Below are 20276 nucleotides of genomic sequence, written 5' to 3' on the forward strand. Positions count from 1 at the left end.
AAACGGAAATCAATTTGTATCGGGTATTGGCCTGTTAAATAAGTAGTGTTTTTGTATTACTTTTACTATGTGTGATAAAAATTGAAGCAAAATTCCTCTTACAAAGTATTTGTAGCTTAAATAGCGTGAACTCGAACTGCCTCTAACTAACAAGCTAAAGGATATGACGATTCATTTTAACGTAATTCAACTAGCGATTGAACGTAGTTTCTTACGTTTCCAAGTGGCAGAAAAAAGGTTAAAACATGGTGAACGGTCTGTGGAATTAAATGATGTGTAGTAAATTCATTCCCATTCGTTTTGTTACCATAGTAAATTGAATATTGTCGAATGGGTTTTGCTGTACGTCTAGCATAGTTACTGTAAACCTGATTGGTATTATACAAGGATTTCATCAAATGCAATTTGGCATAGGCCGTAAGTTCGATTTCTTATTTAGAAAGTGTGCCAAGTTTGGATAATGCCATTTCCAATAAAATCAAGCTGTTGAATATTTTACAGGCCAGCTTTCAAATTTCGTAACTAATATTGATTGAACGTTTTCATTTTCCGATGAACATACCTATAAGTTACTTACGCCAGAATCATGAATTTAGTTTAGTGACCAGTAAATGTAAACTGTATAATTAAGTTAATGTGGGCAGTGAAAATATTTGCCTTTTCGAAACTAAGTTATTTCAAAATACATATGTTTTATAGATTAGAATCCAGTTTGTCCGGAAATTATAATATTTTTATTCAATTTTCTTAAACTGATATGCGTTCTTGTCTACATGTTAAGATAACAGCGACACTTGCCTACCCATTTGAAAATGAAGCCTATGGTGAACATAGGAACAAACATTTTACACACCCTTTACATTACAGCATTTCTAGAGTTTTACTTGAAATTATTATACATTATTGCTGATAAAACAATGTTGAAACACATGTACAATGGGGACGTGTGTCTAGATGGTAATTTGATCTATTCAGCTTGCAAAAGGATTTCAAAAAATGATGTGTAAGGGAAGCTATTATTGGTGGTCCCCCATTTCTTCACCTCCGACAAAAGCAAAAGAGACCACTACGTTCTGTATTTCAGTATTCTATATTGTGCCATAGTAGTCATACCTACCACCTTTCTGACGACTATTTTTTTTTTTTTTTTTTTGTTTTTTTTTTAATTATTTTGCTAGCAAATTATGTATTCAAATAAACACATCACTTAATAGTAACAAGTCTCACTGGATATCCTAGAATGTCTTATTACATGCCAGAACAACGTGAATGATAACTTGCTATTTTTACCACACAAAGTTTTCTAATAGTATATTTTTGTTTTACTTTTGCAGACAGCCGACCATAATGGCAAAAGTCGACATTGGTTCAGGGAAATTTCTATAAGAATTCTTAACCGTCGTTCCTACAGGCCGCAATTTCAAACAAGGCAGGATAGTCACAAAAGATAGACTTTTCCGAAGAAACATTTCTTAGCTTTTTAGGTATAAAAAAATTCAGTGTGTAAAACTGATATCATGGAATGAACATATTTGATTACGTTTGTTCATCAGTTGTGTAAAAACTATGGCTACTCCAATGTATAGTTCAAAACTATCTGGATCAAAATTCAAGAATTGGATTAAGGCTGGATTAGGTGTTCTATATACTAAAGAAGGCATTGAGCCTTTTGTTTGTGATGAAATAGAACAGTTCCAGAAGAAATGTTTGAGCGACATTTGCAACAACAATGGACTACCTGCTGGTACCACGTGTTCTAGTTGTTGCACAGAAAATGTTGTTGTTTGTCCTACAAATAGGATTTGTAATGTGAATCGTGGGAAATGCAAATTTCATAGAAATTCTGCAACGCAATATCTTCCATCTGGCTGCCCTAACAAAATATGTCATAATTTCGAAAACGACATCAAGAATGCTCACCGATACAACGGTCCGTCCTATAAAAACACTGATGCCAGCCAGTGGTGCAGCAATGCATGGGAGGTTGCTAAATGTTTCATGCCACCAGACGGATACAAGGATGTGGCATGTGCATCAGAGACGGATTTTAATGGAATTATCAGTGTAATTATCAACTATAAAGCATTTCAGTCGAAAATTAAAGACAACCTTTCCAAGAAATCATCCAGCATCTTTGAACAGGTAAGTCATTATGACTAAGAAAATAGATATGAAAAGAATATTTGATATGCGTCTTTCTGAACTGGTTTATTGGGCATGTCGGAAAAAAGTTTGTCTATGCCGAGGTGCTCCGCATGATGAAATATTTGAGTGATCATTAGATATTCTGAAATATTGACCCAGTTCAAAGTTCATTTAAAAAGTAGTCCGTCAGCAACTTCCGTGTAAAGGTATTGTGATGTATAAGGACAGTATTTTTTACAAAAATGCATATTTTAGTAAAATTAGGAGTTATTGTAGGATAAGTTTTGTCCCCGTTTATGTGCACACCGTCCGTCCGTCAGTCATCCCGTACGAGCTCGGGCTATAACAGGGCAATCAATGAAGACATTTTTTTTCATATAATTTGGCACAGCTACTACTCATAACAAGATGAGATGTTATGGACTAGATTCACGACCTTAGCACGCACAAAGGTTAAGTCAATCTTGAGGTCCAAACATAGTTTTCTGTCACAGTCAAAAATTGTTCCATGCATTTATTGATCACCAATTTACACGCCACAAACAAATCGCCATAACATAAGCCGAACTCTATTACAAAGATATTGAATGTACCCCAGAAAGTATAACAATTTACAATTACCAGTCGACACTTGAAGACTGCTTTCTTGGTGGTTTATAAACTCTGTAAAATAACGGAATGCAACCAAGAAAAACAATAGCAGAATCGGTTTGACTGAGTCCGTTCGTGAATGGTAATGGAAAGGGTAAGTCCCTCACCCCTCTGAAGCTAAAATACGTTAAATAGCAGATATTATATTACTTTCAACAGACATCAAGCGTTGATAATCCCATGTTCATTTTATATACATGTAGACATTATCTAAACATCAAGTGAAAATTCAAACTTATTTCATAACAAAGGAAATATATGAAATATGCTTTTGTACAATACCCAAGAAATGAAATTGTTATGTTTTTCTAGGTATAATATCTAATTTTCTTGCCATTGCAGCAACATCATAACAAATAGCTTCTGGAACAATTTTACAGTACAAAAAGCGACCGATCACTCTTTAAGATTTGCTTTACGTCAGCAGTTCAACAATCTGCAGACTTAATGAAAAGACGAGTAATAGCAATAGATAAAAATAAATTCTTTCAACTAGTATTTGCAAACTCAAACTTGACAATTGTTAGGTTTGTTTAAAGTACAATGATTCAGATTTTGAAACAGTTTTTTTGTGATATTTGTTTACAGGGTAGAGAGGTAGGGAAAGCAGTTCGACATTGCCCACAATTAGAGATGGAAGATACAGATCTCAAACATTATTTTACTGACTTACAGAATCTTCTATCAGATCCTGCCTATTTGTCTGCTAATACAGCTGCGCTGAATGCTAAAACGAAATTACTACAGGTTGGTGTTTTTTCAGATTTTCGGTAAAAACAGGTTTTTAGAAACAAAACACACAAGCATTATGCCTACCCGAATTGAGGGATATGCTTAATTAATAGTTGTTTATGGTCAGTCGGTCGAAAATAAAAATGTTCAAACTATTCTTCCTTTCCACGAAATATTATGGAAATGTCATGTATAACATACACTAACAAATCCTGTTAAAAATTCTCTAGAAGCATAGAATGCAACAAAGCAGAATGACACAAGACTTGGAAATTTTCAATACTTCGCTGTTTAAGGATATACACAAATGGTTGATTGACCGTGCATTTGAGAGATATATTTATAAAATATGTCACAAATAAATTTTGATATTCTTCTTTTTGAAATGATATTTCTCAAATTCTCCTTTAATTTGCTTTACATGAAGCTTATCATTAATCAAAGCACTGAGAGTACTGATAAGGCGGTGCATTTCAGCTTTTTTGTAACATTCTTAGATGAAAGTCAGGGGCCTCCGTGGCCGAGTGGTTAGAGTCGTTGACTTCAAACCATTTGCCCCTCATCGATGTGGGTTCGAAACCTCATTTGGAGCGTAGAATTCTTCACGTGAGGAAGCCATCCAGCTGGCTTACGGAAGGTCGGTGGTTCTACCCAGGTGCCCGCTCGTGATGAAACTGTGCACGGAGGGGCACCTGGGGTCTTCCTCCACCATTAAAGCTGGAAAGTCGCCATATGACCTAAAATTGTGCGACGTTATACCCAACAAAATAAATAAATAAATAGATGAAAGTCAAATATTGAGATAGGAACCTGTGGTTTGCACAAGAGACTTCGTCTGAATGAGGATGACATTCATGCCAAATATAAGTTAGATTGCATTATTAAATGTGAAACACCACATTTTATCAATTATATTCAACGAGTTTAATAAATTTAATGTGGATAGTCACAAATGTAAGATGAATTCTTTTTATCACATGTTAGCCTTTCTTGTCGAAACACCAAATATTCGAATTTCTTCTGCTATATAAACAAGTCAATTTGACCGACGTCGCCTATACTAAAAATGACGTCAATGTCAAAGCTTTATTACAATAGTGTAGTATCGTTTTTAGCTCGACTATTCGAAGAATAGTCTAGCTATTCTACTCACCCTGGCGTCGGCGTCGGCGTCGGCGTCGGCGTCGGCGTCGGCGTCACACCTTGGTTAAGTTTTTGCATGCAAGTACATACAGCCATCAATGAAAGGCATTTAGCTTTGAAACTTATTTCTTCTTTTTCTAGGTCAATTACCAACCTCTCTGGGTCAAGTCCCATAACTCTGACATGTATTTTGAGCAAATTATGCCCCCTTTTGGACTTAGAAAATTTTGGTTAAAGTTTTACATGCAAGTTACTATCTCCAAAACTAATGCAGATATTGATTTGAAACTTCACATGTGTCTTCGGGGTTATAAAACTAGTTGATAGCAGCAAGTGCCATAACTCTGACTTCCATTTTGGCCAAATTATGCCCCCTTTTGGACTTAGAAAATTCTGGTTAAAGTTTTGCGTGCAAGTACATACAACTATTTCTAAAAGGCATATAGATTTAAAACTTATTTTTTCTTTTTCTAGATCAATTACCAACCTCACTGGGTCAAGTCCCATAACTCTGACATGTTTTTTGAGCAAATTATGCCCCCTTTTAGACTTAGAAAATTTTGGTTAAAGTTTTACATGCAAGTTACTATCTCCAAAACTAATGCAGATATTGATTTGAAACTTCACATGTGTCTTCGGGGTTATAAAACTAGTTGATAGCAGCAAGTGCCATAACTCTGACTTTCATTTTGGCCAAATTATGCCCCCTTTTAGACTTAGAAAATTCTGGTTAAAGTTTTGCGTGCAAGTACATACAACTATTTCTAAAAGGCATATAGATTTAAAACTTATTTTTTCTTTTTCTTGATCAATTACCAACCTCACTGGGTCAAGTCCCATAACTCTGACATGTTTTTTGAGCAAATTATGCCCCCTTTTAGACTTAGAAAATTTTGGTTAAAGTTTTACATGCAAGTTATTATCTCCAAAACTAATGCAGATATTGATTTGAAACTTCACATGTGTCTTCGGGGTTATAAAACTAGTTGATAGAATCAAGTCCCATAACTCTGACCTTCATTTTGGGCAAATTATGCCCCCTTTTGGACTTAGCAAATTCTGGTTAAAGTTTTGCGTGCAAGTACATACAGTTATTACTAAAAGGCATATAGATTTGAAACTTATTTTTTCTTTTTCTAGATCAATTACTAACCTCACTGGATCAAGTCCCATAACTCTGGCATGTATTTTGGGCAAATTATGCCCCCTTTAGGACTTTGAAAATTCTGGTTAAAGTTTTACATGCAAGTTTCTATCTCCAAAACTAATGCAGATATTGAATTGAAACTTCTCATGTGCCTTCAGGGTTATAAATCTAGTTGATAGCAGCAAGTCCCATAACTGATATGCATTTTGGTCAAATTATTCCCCCTTTTGAACTTAAAACTCTTTTGATATTTAACTTTTTTGGGTAATATTTTCCTGCTTCTGGGTCAATATTTCGAATAGTCGAGCTTGGCTGTCTTACGGACAGCTCTTGTTATTTAATGGCTGTATTACACTCCTGCAACGTCAAACATGTAATAAATAGAGAATATTAGGTTACTGTCATATAAATCAAAATTTATTAAGTGAGTCAGAGAAAATATAAACAAGAGGGCCATGAAGGCCCTGTATCGCTCGCCTGATCTATTGACTTAAAGAGCATCAATATTAACATTCTGACCAAGTTTCATTTCAGATATGGTCATAAATGTGGTTTCTAAAGTGTAAAATAGCTTTTCCTTTGATTTGACCCGGTGACCCAGTTTTTGACCTGAAATGACCCAAGTTCGAACTTGACCTAAAGATCATCAAGATTAACATTCTGGCCAAGTTTCTTGAAAATACAGTCATAAATGTGGCCTCAATAAGCTTTTCCTTTGATTTGACCTAGTGACCTAGTTTTTTAATGCACCTGACCCAAATTTGCACTTGAAATAAAGATCATCAAAATTAATATGCTGACGAAGTCTCATCAAGATATCGTCATAAGTGTGGCCTCTACAGTGTAAGTTAGCTTTTTCTTTGATTTGACCTGGTGACCTAGTTTTTTTTTATTCTAGATGACCTAGATTCAAATTAGACCTTACAATCATTAAGATCAACATTCTGACAAAGTTTCATGAAGATTTAATCATAGATGTGGCCTCTACAGTGTTAACAAGCTTTTCCTTTAATTTGAACTGGTGATCTAGTTTTTGACCCAAGATAACCCAATATCAAACTCGTCAAAGACTTTATTGAGGGTAACATTCTGGCCAAGCTTTATTAAGATTGGGCCCAAATTGTGACCTCAGGAGTGTAAACAAGCTTTTCCTTTAATTTGAACTGGTGACCTAGATTTTGACCCCAGATGACCCAATGTCAAACTCTTCCAAGATTTTATTGAGGGTTCCATTCTGGCCATGTTTCATTAAGATTGGGCCAAAGATTTGACCTCTAGAGTGTTTACAAGCTTTTCCTTTGATTTGACCTGGTGACCTAGTTTTAGAGCTAAGATGACCCAATCTAAAACTCATCAAAAATTTTATTAAGGGTAACATTCTGACTAAGTTTCATTGAGATTGGCTCAAAATTGTAACCTTTCGAGTGCTAACAGTCAAATTGTTGACGATGACCGACACAGGGTGATCACAAAAGCTCACCTTTGAGCACTTTGTGCTCAGGTGAGCTAAAAATGAGACTAAAAATCATTTTTTACTACATTCAGTTTGATCCCAGTCTGCCTTGCATATAATTCTGGATATCATAACTAAATAAGGTCTTTTATATACTGAGAGTGATCATTTAGTTATGGCATTGTCCTCTTAAATTCAGCTGTTTAAGATCAGCACATAAAATGCGGGTTCACTGTTAGAATATTGCAAAAAAGTAAGGTCTACATATAATTGTAATATAATTCAAATGTTTTGTCAAAAGAAGAGGCCTAGGCCTATAAAATTGGGAAATTTCTGCGCGATAACTGCCCAGATTGGGAAAAAATGCCATTTATAGAATTTTTTTTCTTAATGTAAAAAAGTTAAACAGTAATAAATATTTTAGACTCAAATGTAATTTTTACTGTTAAATATTAGACTATACAGCACTTTATTTTTCAGACTTCCAAGTTTCACAAATCTAATCACAGGCTGAGTTTTTGGTGTTATTATTACCGGTACCCTCAAATTTACGCTTATTTAATACACAGGCGAACCATGACCTCTGATTTCTTTAGATACTGCCACGCATTTGATTGATTGATTTACAGTAATATTTCCCGTCATATGACATTTTGTTGGGAGAATAAACAACCGGAAGTAAACAGAGAAAGATTAATTAAATTTATCTCCCCTGGGTGGACAAATAGCTCAGTGGTTTGCACACTGGCCTTCCAGTCCTGAGGTCGGGGGTTCGGTCCCCGGCAGCTACTCGGGAATTTTCAGAAACGCTTTTCAACGCGTTTCAGTGTTTCCCACCCAACCAAAGGTGTACTGGTCACGAACCCAGGCAGTCCTTGCGTGTATCAGTGCTATGCACTGGGCACGTTAAAGAACCAGGCTGTCTATTAGAAATGAGCTAGGCTAAGTTAGCCGGACAAGCCTGTATCTGATTTCTGATCTCTCTGTCACGGGGGCTTTGTCTCACTCTGTCCCTCTGGTCAGATCGCTCTGTGTCTGTACTAGTAGAGAATGAATTATGCGCCCTGTGTGGCTGCATTTGAACTATGTAAAAATTTAATGTACAACGCCAGTGAATATACTATGTGTAATATTAGGCGTTTAATCAAATGAAGCAGTTTCAGTTTCAGAAGCACAGACTAAAATCTGGGACACAGAACATAACGGATTAGACTGGTAATGCGCAACACGCAGTACTTTGCGATATAGTATGACAAAAAATTGATACCCGACAACCGCTTCCCCGATAAAACTAAAAGGTGAAAAAAATATAACCATTTGTTGGTGTGATTTTTGGAAATTATATCTTGCATTTTGAGAAGTTTCTCTGCTGTTTTTGGAAAATCCTTGATTAAAATAGAATAGGCTAGTTAAAAATAGACATCAACAACACCAAATACACAATTTAAAATGAGTTAATGGAAAATAATGATTTATTTATTATTTATTAATTGCCTAAGATTTAATACACTCCGGGAGAACTACGTTCCAATGTAGGTCATGTCTCAACGATATCATGTGACATATCTCCAAGATGTCTGGTTACGGTATCGCTCAATATCACGTGGCTTATAGAATTTTCATTTATAATAATTACTTTGATTATATTTTCTTGTGTCTTTGCATGAACATGTATTCAGGTTTTAATAGTCATCGCATGAATTGATTAAAACATTAAGATTTTAAAAACAGTTACTTGTTAAAATAGAAGTGTTTTGCTATATTCCAGAATAAAAATATACTACATGTTTTCAAAAACAATACTTACAGACAGTCAATGGTCGATTGAAGGCAATGTCAGTTTTAATCTTACAAATATATTTTTGCAACTGCTTTATCATAAACAGGCAATATTTATTTAATATCATGTTCCTCATTCTAACCGATGATGTTACTTACTCTAAACGCGACATATGATAGCGTTACTGACACTCATCGTAGTCGCGCGGCTAAACACATCAAAATATACCAGCAAGTCTAAATGTGACTTAAAATCAGATTTAGTTCAAAGTGTGTAGTATTTTTTATCCGGTTTTCCATTTAACGGTTTCCCAAAAGATATATTAGTTCAAATGAAAGCAAAATGTACGCGGTGGCAGAGGGTTGACTTATACTACTGCATGCGCACACCTTAATTATAATTAAGTCTGCAAACAGATCTTTTAGAAGCACATACGCAGCGAAGCAACATAAAGTGAGGATGTAATTGTAGGGTACATTTGTATTAGATATGTATCGAGAAATATGCACGCTTTTACAGCAGAAATACTACGCGACTTTAGGAAGAATGAATGCATTTTTCTCGATGCAAATCTAATAATCTTTTTATAATAACTCTAGTTGAACTGAAAATGTAGGTCGAGGTTAATGAACTTAAAAACATGAAGACATTTATGAATCTATGAAAGTGACGTCACAATTAACGACACCCACCGATATGAAACTGGAACGTCAATATGGAAAAATATTTCATGAACACCGGACTGGCGTTTCCGTTGACTTTACCCATGCCGACAAAACCCATCTGACACTCCGTGCCAGACTGCTCTCGTTCTGTCAATGACAACTAGCGTTTTATGTATTGATTATATATGGTATTATTTATATGAACTACGAAATATCAGGTACCTTGAGAGATTCTCTCCGTCCCTTTTACATGAAGTATATTTCTCGGTCCAAAAAAAACCCAAATAAAACGTTATTTTACGGAAAGAACATATCATTATGCTAGAAACGATAACTTTGTTATTGTGCTTCACTGAAACGTCATGACGTCACTTCAGCTTATGGACGAAAATTTCCTGCGCTATGCGTACATACCCTACTATAAGAAAGAGTGCTGCAAATAAAGTTTTTATATTTTCTTTTTTCTTCTATCATTTGTAAAATACGGTATGCAAAAAATAATATGTCAGAATAAAGCGCTTAACATTTGTCTAGGATATGAAAAAAAATCAGTCATGTGTTTACGAATCGGATAGAAATATCCGTCTTCAGGACACTTGCGCCTTGTTTCGAGTTATGACGTCTCAGGTTCCTGATACATTCGAAAGTAATAATAATTATTATGTGCGGACAAAATCAGTGACACGCCTGCACATGATGACGAAAACATTTGTAACGAAATACCTAAATTTTGTGCAAAGCTCTGGAAGTAGGCCTAATGCTTCACGATCCGGAAAATCTATACAGTATTGATTAACTTCGTACGCATGTATCAGTTATTACGTGTTCTTACGTGAACACGGACTATTTAGTAAGTGTGAACGAATAGTATAAGCTATTTTGAGCCGGTTAGTAACTAATGAAGCGTTTTCGTCACTCTGATAAAAGATATTAAGGTTCGTGGTGGTGGAAGGCCCTAGGTGCCCCACTGAACATTATCTCATATACGGACGGGCATCTCGGTAGAGGAAATTACCTACTGCAAGCGTACTGGATGGCTTTCTTACATGAAAATCCCACAACCAAAGCTTATTTTCAAGCGCATAGTTGAGGGGGCAAGTGATTCGAAGTCAGCGACCATTGGCCTCGGAGGCCTTCACGTTATAACATACAATGGGCGCACAGAATGTACAATGCCAATTTAAATGATTTTTGTAAAATTCATACAAAATTCTATTATATATTTTGCGGATCATACATTTACTCTAAAAGAAGACCATTTTTAAAGGAATCTGTTGTAACAAAACAAAATTTTTTCACAAGAAATAGGGGGAAAATGTAAAACTATACGGGATTTAAAAGAGAAATATAAATATCTCATTAAATTAATTGTGAGTTTTAAAAAAGCAAAGGGATTAAACAGACCTAGTAAAATGATCAGGTATAAATACTCGAGTCACTGCGAACATAGGTAGTTAATGATTTAATGAGATTGTTGAAAAACAAGTTAGTTTTTTTTAGAAAGGGACGCAGTAAAATGCAAATTTGTCTGAGATTAAAATAAATGCTTATATTTGCAATAAACTGCATAAGTATGGCGTTTCGTACTAAAACACAAGTTTCGTGAATTTGATAGGGAAATTGGGAGATGAAAACAATGCGAAATAATGAAATTTTCAGGAAATGCGTGTGTTTAAAAAGGACGAGGAAGAAAGAAATGCAATAATATATCAAATTGTAATATTCTTCCAAGTATTAAAACGTTATATGTTCTCGACCCACTTTTAACGTAAAATGTAAACATTGAAATGAATAACATGTATACACTTTTTTTTAAAACTGAGCGTATGAGTAATGGTTCAGCTGAACACCACTATTTTGTAGAAGTCACCAACAATGCTTACAACAGTCCATGGTATTTAAAGCTGCTCGCCCTCAGTTTAGTCGAAAAAATTAAATTTCTCAAAAGCAACATTTTTGCAACAGGAATATAAAATGAAAATGTATAATCAACAAAATAAGCGAAAATCTACGTAGCGTTTTGAAAAAATGACTGATGAAAACAAGTTTACAGATTCACAGCACTATATGGCTATACTGAAAAATTATAAACCGTTTGCAACGCTTTACTTTTTCCTACATAACCATATAGTGCGGTGAATCCGTAAATCTTTGTGCGGGCGAGCAGCTTTAAGGTTTAGCAGTATATCACAAAATAACATATTTTTTTAGAAAACGAACAGCACCTTGACGCACAACTTATCTGTCCAATACATGTTTTACTGTTGTCCCACAGAGTTGGATACTTAAAATATTCTTAATGAGTTGTCCCTTTTTAGCTCACCTGATCAATGCTCAGGTGAGTTTTTCTGATCGCTCGATGTCCGTCGTCTGTCGTCTGTCGTCTGTCTGTCAACATTTAGCTTGTGTATGCGATAGAGGCTGTATTTTTCAACTGATCTTCATGAAATTTGGTCAGAATGATAACCTTGATGAAATCTAGGCTGAGATTGAAAATGGGTCATCTGGGGTCAAAAACTAGGTCACTAGGTCAAATCGAAGAAAAACCTTGTGTATGCGATAGAGGCTGTATTTTTCAATTGATCTTCATGAATGTTGGTCAGAATGATAACCTTGATGAAATCTAGGCCAAGTTCGAAAATGGGTCATCTCTGGTCAAAAACTAGGTCACTATGTTAAATCAAAGAAAAACCTTGTGTATGCGATAGAGGCTGTATTTTTCAATTAATCTTCATGAATATTGGTCAGAATGATAACCTTGATGAAATCTAGGCCAAGTTCGAAAATGGATCATCTCGAGTCAATAACTAGGTCACTAGGTCAAATCGAAGAAAAACCTTGTGTATGCGATAGAGGTTGTATTTTTCAATTAATCTTCATGAATATTAGTCAGAATGATAATCTTGATGAAATCTAGGCCGAGTTTGAAAATGGGTCATCTCTGGTCAAAAACTAGGTCACTAGGTCAAATCAAAGAAAAACCTTGTGTATGCGATAGAGGCTGTATTTTTCAATTGATCTTCATGAATATTGGTCAGAATGATTGTCTTGATGAAATCTAGGCCGAGTTCGAAAATGGGTCATCTCGGGTCAAAAACTAGGTCACTAGGTCAAATCAAAGAAAAACCTTGTGTATGTGATAGAGGCTGTATTTTTCAATTGATCTTCATGACATTTGGTCAGAACAATTGCATTGATGAAATATAGGTCAAGTTTGAATATGGGTCATCTAGGGTCAAAAAGTAGGTCACTAGGTAAAATCTAAGAAAAACCTTGTGTATGCGATAGAGGCTATATTTTTCAATTGATCTTCCTGAAATTAAGTCAGAATGATTGCCTTGATGAAATCTAGGTCGAATCTGAATATGGGTCATCTGAGGTCAAAAACTAGGTCACTAGGTCAAATTAAAGAAAAATCTTATGTATGCGATAGAGGCTGTATTTTTCAATTGATATTCATGAAATTTCCTCAGAATGATTGCCTTGATAAAACCTACTTTGAGTTTGATTATGGGTCATTGGACTCAAAAAGTAGGTCACTAGGTCAAATCAAAGAAACCCTTCTGTATGCGATAGAGGCTGTATTTTTCAATTAATCTTCATGAAATTTGGTCAGAATGATTGCCTTGATGTAATCTAGGTCAAGTTAAATTTTGGATCATCTGGGTCAAAAAGTAGGTCACTAGGTTAAATCAAAGAAAAATCTTGTGTATGCGATAGAGGCTGTATTTTTCAACTGATCTTCATGAAATTTTGTCAAAATGATAGCCTTGATCAAATCTAGGTCAAGTTCGAATATGGGTCATCTGGGTTTACAAACTAGGTCACTAAGTCAAATCAAGGAAAAACCGTGTGTATGCAGTAGGGACTGCATTTTACAATGGATTTCATAAAATTTGGTCAGAATGGTTGGCTTGATGAAATCTAGGTCAGGTTCGAATATGGGTAGTCTGGGGTCAAAAACTAGGTCACTAGGTCAAATCAAAGAAAATACTTATTTATACTCAAGATTTTTTGCTCCAGTTTTAATAATTGGTCAGAATATTTTTTTCCATGAAATCATTAGGTCAAACATGTTTACACTGTTATGGTGTGTTATGATGTGTTTCTCAGGTGAGCGACCTAGGGCCATCTTGGCCCTCTTGTTTGAATAAGAATGTCATTTGTAAAGAAATAAATGTAAACAATTGTCAAAAAGCGATGTTTTACCTAGTTATGTAAAGTTTAAACACTCACATGATGTTGCAAATGCATCAAAACGAAGACATGTAACAGCTTTTTCAAAATGGTGAGATTTTAAAGGTGCTGAACTGTCAAGAAGTATGGCCCCTTCATGCAGTCCCTTTCCGGAATTCAATACATACATGAATAAATTGATAATGGTTTTGTAGAATAATGTAAATGTTTTATATGTTGTTAAATTTTCATGTAAAACTATGCTTTCTTTCTATGATTTGATGACGTTCGAACTTTTTTCTCTGAAACATGGACCTATACCTTAAATTAAAAGAAAGTATTTCTATAGCAAACACCTGAAAATTCTTGTTTCTATTGTAGAGCATTAACTTAACGTTTTAAGTTTCATGCTTAAATTGTATATAATTGTATGCATCCAGTTCAAATACTTTTACACCAGCCTGCGTAAGACTGTAATGTGTAAAAAGATAACGACGACTGTGCCGCATCATGAGAAAACCAACATAGTGGGTTTGTGACCAGCATGGATCCTTATCAGCCTGCGCATCCGCACAGTCTGGGTCAGGATCCATGTTGTTCGCTAACTGTTTCTCTAATTGCAATATGCTTTTACAGCGAACAGCATCGATCCTGATCAGACTGGGCTGATGCGCAGGCTGGTCTGAATCCATGCTGGTCGCAGACGTACTATGTTGGTTTTTGCATGGCGCGGCTCAAATACATTTGTCATACTGATTAAATTGTTGTACCTTGCTCAGACGTGATCCAGTCATTTATGAAAGTGTCTAAGAAATGTTCCCAACGTAAAGATAAAATGTAAATATGAATTTTCTACAAGTTCAAATGGTAATTATGATGCTGAGACTTTGCAACACTGTACGTGAGACGTTGTCACATATTGTCCGTTATCGTTGCGGCCTTGCAACAGTTATGTAGCTTACATAAGTTTATTTGTAGCTAGTTCGTTTTATCTTTCAAAATTCTGCAAATAGCTAATATTTCTTCCACACATAAAACTCATCTTTTCAGTTATTAAAACGTAGAATTAATGCTTTATTGCACATAATAAATGAATCAACAAGGTCATACGGAGCAACACCGTAACATTGTCGTTGAGATATGTCACATGAAATCGATGAGACTTGACTTACGTTGGAACGTAGTTCTCCTGGAGTGTAATAGGCGAGATCATGTTTGTATACAAATCCGTTGTATATTCTATTTATAGAACTGATAAGAAAAGATCGGATGGACAGACGCCGGGCGTCCATGTTTTTGGTTAACAGTGATGTTTTTCTAAAGGCTTATAATTTCTGAAATCACAAATGATATCAATAATTTTTTGATCAATGGAAAGGATATAAAATAAGCATGTATTGATAACTTTTAATTATTATTTTGAAATAAAACGGATTAATTATGAACGCTTAATAACTTACGGTGTTTTCCTAAAAGTTAAGGGCATCTACGGCGCTATTTAAATCATATGTCATTTAAAACGGTTATTCATTTTCAAAAGATATTTGAATAACGAAACATGAATATCATAAGCATTTCGAAACTTTTTGATTTTTTAATATCCATTAATGAACGAAATTATTAAGAATTAAAGATTCTAATCCCATACACAATGTAAAATCTTTTTTTTTTTTGCCCACCACCAGATAAACAGGTGTTGATGCGTGACGTCAGGGTGATCTATCCTATTTGAAAAGGAAAAACTTTGGCTACAAACAACAGCTGATTTCTTTCTTAATAAAGATTTAATTCCACGTGGAAAAGGTTGGGAAACCAAAAATCGGTCATGTGGTTTACGGAATACCTAATTATTAATTAAGTTATTATCGATTCCGAAAATGGCAAATCGACGGGAAAACAGTTAACTGGAGTGGTATTTGTTGCACAAATATTTTGTTTTTCAGTGTACATTAATACTAGTATTACTAATAGAATGTGGTCCAATTGATGGGATACCAATTTGTAAAGATGTGCATTTTGTAATATATTATTTAACCGAATGCGACTACTTTGGAGTCGTACACCTGTTGACTTTCAAAGAACAACTGGCTTTGACGATGGAATTTAATGCTCGTTCATGACCATATCAAAGACATTCGACTACCTTGCATAGAAATCTGAAGATTAATACGTCAAACCGTTATCTATTTATTTATACTGCTTTACCCCTCTTTACAAGTATTATGTGCAGCTGCTCGCCTGTACAAGAAATTTAAAAGTAGAATTATGGACAGTAGAATACAAAAATAGCTGAACAGCTGAATTACTGAATAGAGTCTTTGAAATAAATCAAAAATATTATAAAATAGGAGCTGAAAAACAACCGCTAACCTTGTTTAGCTTTGTGCCCGACCTCTCTGTTCTGCTTAACATTCTTGAATAATTTTGATTTGCTGCCATGCAAAATTTTGTCCGAAGTTAGTTGTATACCGAATTACCCATCTTCACCAAGCAAACGAAAGACGTGACTTATACACACGCCATAACGCCGCTTGACAGAACAAATAGGCAACCCGTATCCTCGATGATTTTATTCAATAACTCTCCGTTCCAGATGCAATATCTTCTTAGATTGAATTGCAAAAAAGCTAAAATCCTGTTGTTATTTCCTGAACGCCTGAACAAATGCTAACACGAGTCACCTTCCGTTTCCTCAAGCGTTTCTGTTATAAAAACGTTTATGTAGTAATTGCAAATACGGTGTGCATACACTATACATTTGTACTATGGTCTCACGAACCTAATAAAAGTCCAGTTTATAATAATAATCGCATAAATATGTCTTTTTTTGCAGTTATTCTAAAGAACAAGGTGGCGTCGTTTTAGAAAAAAATAAAAAAAGTAGTCCGCCAAGCTTACAAGTCACTGACCTGCATATATTTTTAGACAATTCAGGTTAAAACCAAGTGGGGTTTTCCCTCATGACGTCAGAGTGTAAAAATAGTCTGGCTTACCTGCCCCTTCATTGTCGTACTAAAATACATAGTACGACGGGAACCAGACTGGTCTAAAATAGCCGTAATATAGGTCATATTTATGCGCTTTGTTGTAGGTGCTCTTATTTATGACAGGATGTAGAAAGTGGATGCGCTTTGCCGTTTTGCACTAAGAAGTGACGGGCTTTCATTTTCCCGTCTTAATTCCATTGGAGGCGGAGCTTACGCACCGCCCCAAAATTCTGCCAGAACAACAGCTAATATACTGTTGTATAACAGAAAAGGTATGTCGGTGTTTCCCCTCCGTCAGTACGAAAAAAGGGAATAATATAATCTATCTGAAATAATAACATGGAGAAATTCTAAATAGACAACAAACTTGGAAGTTACATGCATGTTGTACCACAGAAAAGCGGTGTAGGTTCTTTCCAACGGCAAATGATAAAAGTTTATTTCACTTCTGTTGCACAATACTCTAGGTATTGTGCGTAAACTGATTTTTTCCGCACTCCACACCGTCCAATGACCTATCCGCCCATCCATACGGAAAAGGCGGAATCCTAATACGTTCAAATAAAACGGTTGTATGAAACAATTCTTTTGTATAGTGTTTCTATTATTTGTCATAACGTAGGTTTGGCGCAAATACTAGTACTTCGACGGAACGTTAGCACTTCAGCATGTTTTAATAGTAACACTTTTCTCGAAATAAGTTATGTGTGCGTAGCCATCTAAAAAGTTTTGTTGCATCTTAAAACCTTTTTAGTGTGTGAAGTAAGTGTAACGCAATTACAAAATTTAATTTCAATTCTAAAACGTCTATAATATAGAACGATACATCAAAACCATTAGCATCCTTTCTCTGTGACTAAATGGCGACAAATAATATGTCGTCGTTTACTTAAAGTTTCTTTTATATCTTATATAAGAATATCATTTAAAAGATATCGAATGCGCTTATTTCATTAATCAGAAATATTTGATTTTAGATATTGTCCTGATAACTGTAAAATCCTAGCACGATGAATCTAACATGACAAAATACAGAAACTCACTGTGTTTGTAGATGCACATTCATATTCAAATGTCAATACACATGTATAACATTTGCTAAACAAAATTTTTAAGCGTTAAGATATACACTCAGTTCCAAGAAAAAGTGTGCACTTAGTTTTGTTATTTTTTTCTCGGTTATTTTCATGAAAACTTATAATGTTTGGTACCAAAATTTAAATCAGTTTGTAAACAAATTGATGTGCATTTTAGATTTTGAGTTATATCTGAGAGTAAGTGTATGAAAAACATGAAACAAAAAACGTCGGGGAATTTTTTGAGATATTTAAACTTAAAAAGTGCACACTTTCTTTTGAAACTAAGTATAATGTGAATACTTAATATGCTTATGAAATCGGTTGCGCTCTATTTCAACCTAAACACTGAACTGTTTATACAAACAAAAGTATCAGTTGATATTAGTACTTGTTCGTACTTTCAAAGATAAAGGGTTCTATTTATCTGAAGTATTATGGAACACTAGGGATATTGAATAAACAAACTATATTCTAATTGCTTATTAGAAATATCTTGTTATGTCAACAATTTCTTAGGATCCTGTATGATATTCCAGCTTCAGAAAGATACTCTGGTCATTGGTAAGGACGATATCCAGAACGTGCTGGAAGATGTTGCCAAGGCAGTTCAAGATAAAATCCGGACTGAAATAGATGAACACAAGAAGGAAGCTGAAAAGAAAAAGTTAGAACTGATCAATACAACAAACGAGTCTGTTAAGGCTATTGCCAAGCAAGGAAAAGTATCAATTGCTCAACTTGATAATGCATTAAAATCTGCAATTGATGAAATAGAAAAGCAAACAAAGGAATCGCTTACAAAAGTACATTCAGAAGCTGATATTGCAATGAAACAGATACATGCATGTGCAGATAAAGGGGCTAACATGTTGGAAGACAAAGCCGAAGTTGGAATTAAACAGATAGAAGAATCTACAGATAAAGGGGTTAGCAAGTTGGAAGTCAAAGCCGAAGTTGGAGTGAAACAGATAGAAGACTCTACAGATAAAGGGGTTAACAAGTTGGAAGTCAAAGCCGAAGTTGGAGTGAAACAGATCGAAGACTCTACAAATAAAGGGGTTAGCAAGTTGGAAGTCAAAGCCGAAGTTGGAGTTAAACAGATAGAAAACTCTACAGATAAAGGGGCTAACATGTTGGAAGACAAAGCCGAAGTTGGAGTTAAACAGATAGAAGACTCTACAGATAAAGGGGCTAGCAAGTTGGAAGTCAAAGCCGAAGCTGGATTGAAACAGATAGAAGACTCTACAGATAAAGGGGTTAACAAGTTGGAAGTCAAAGCTGAGGCTGAAGTGTCAAAGATTTCTGCAAAAGCGGATGAAAAACTGAAGCAGATTGAGGAATCAACGACAGGAAACAAAGAAGATAAATACAACAGGCTTAAAGAAGGTAAGTGCATTTCTTTAAAATAATATATAGGCATGTGTGTGTACATGTACATAGCTTGGCACACTTCGGATAATAATTTGCTTCTGATAAGCTAATGAATCTTTGTATTCTATGCAGAATAATAATATGATAGCCGATGTGTCGCCTATAAGATTTACATCAGTAAACTTTTTTCAGCTATAGTATCTACCTGCAGAAATATCCATTAATTTTATACATGAACATTGTAAATATTAGTAAACATTTTCTTTCTCACATACAACAAAACAAATGCACATCCTGTTAATTAAAGGGCCCAGGTTTTCAAAGCGTCGTTCTGTTAAACATACCTGGTACATTTTGTTTGAAATAATAAAGGATTTTCGTTGTTTTAGTTGTAAGCCTTATCATTACCGTTCAATCGCGAAATACGCACATGGTACTCAATCTCTTATACTTCTAAGCGTGTCTACTCAACTAGATATATACAGACTTTGAATATTTATGAAGATTTGCCTTAAATGAATATTATTAACATAATACATTTGGAGGTACTGAACATAAAGTCAAAAAGTCTCCATTATACATTTTTTAATTGTTTGTCCAATTTGAATATAAATAATGATTCTTGTGTATAAACTTTACTCATTCGTGGCCGCCTATAGACGTTTTCCATTTCATTTTTTCTTCTTTTTGTCACATATATGTATATATACGTTTCATTACCTACATATCTTTGCATTCGTTTCTTTGCTAAACTATTGATATATTTAGATGAATTTGCTATGAGATAAACGAAAACAGTTTTAAAAGAAAATAATCACACGGTAGAGCTAAAATATCTCGCTAGAACCTGTTTGTCGGATTTTAAAATATATTCAATTTGTTAAAACATGACCACCTGAGTGCAAGGTAACACTTCACTCAGTTACAAATGTTCATACCTGCAAATA

At 34.8% G+C, this 20276-nt stretch overlaps 1 protein-coding gene across 1 annotated transcript in view; it reads left to right on the forward strand.

Annotated features, from left to right (window-relative positions):
* The window catches only part of LOC123540407 (uncharacterized), a 201922-nt gene extending 182393 nt beyond the window's left edge, over positions 1–19529 (forward strand). The window contains exons 2-4 of the mRNA XM_053526095.1: positions 1335–2142; positions 3385–3543; positions 18495–19529. Of these exons, the coding sequence (XP_053382070.1) occupies positions 1567–2142; positions 3385–3543; positions 18495–19367 (1608 nt within the window). The 5' untranslated portion in view covers positions 1335–1566 and the 3' untranslated portion in view covers positions 19368–19529. The remainder of the gene's footprint in view (positions 1–1334; positions 2143–3384; positions 3544–18494) is intronic.
* The last annotated feature ends 747 nt before the right edge of the window (positions 19530–20276 follow it).

Source organism: Mercenaria mercenaria, chromosome 16, assembly GCF_021730395.1.
Source record: "Mercenaria mercenaria strain notata chromosome 16, MADL_Memer_1, whole genome shotgun sequence".
Classification (NCBI taxonomy): Eukaryota; Metazoa; Mollusca; class Bivalvia; order Venerida; family Veneridae; genus Mercenaria; species Mercenaria mercenaria.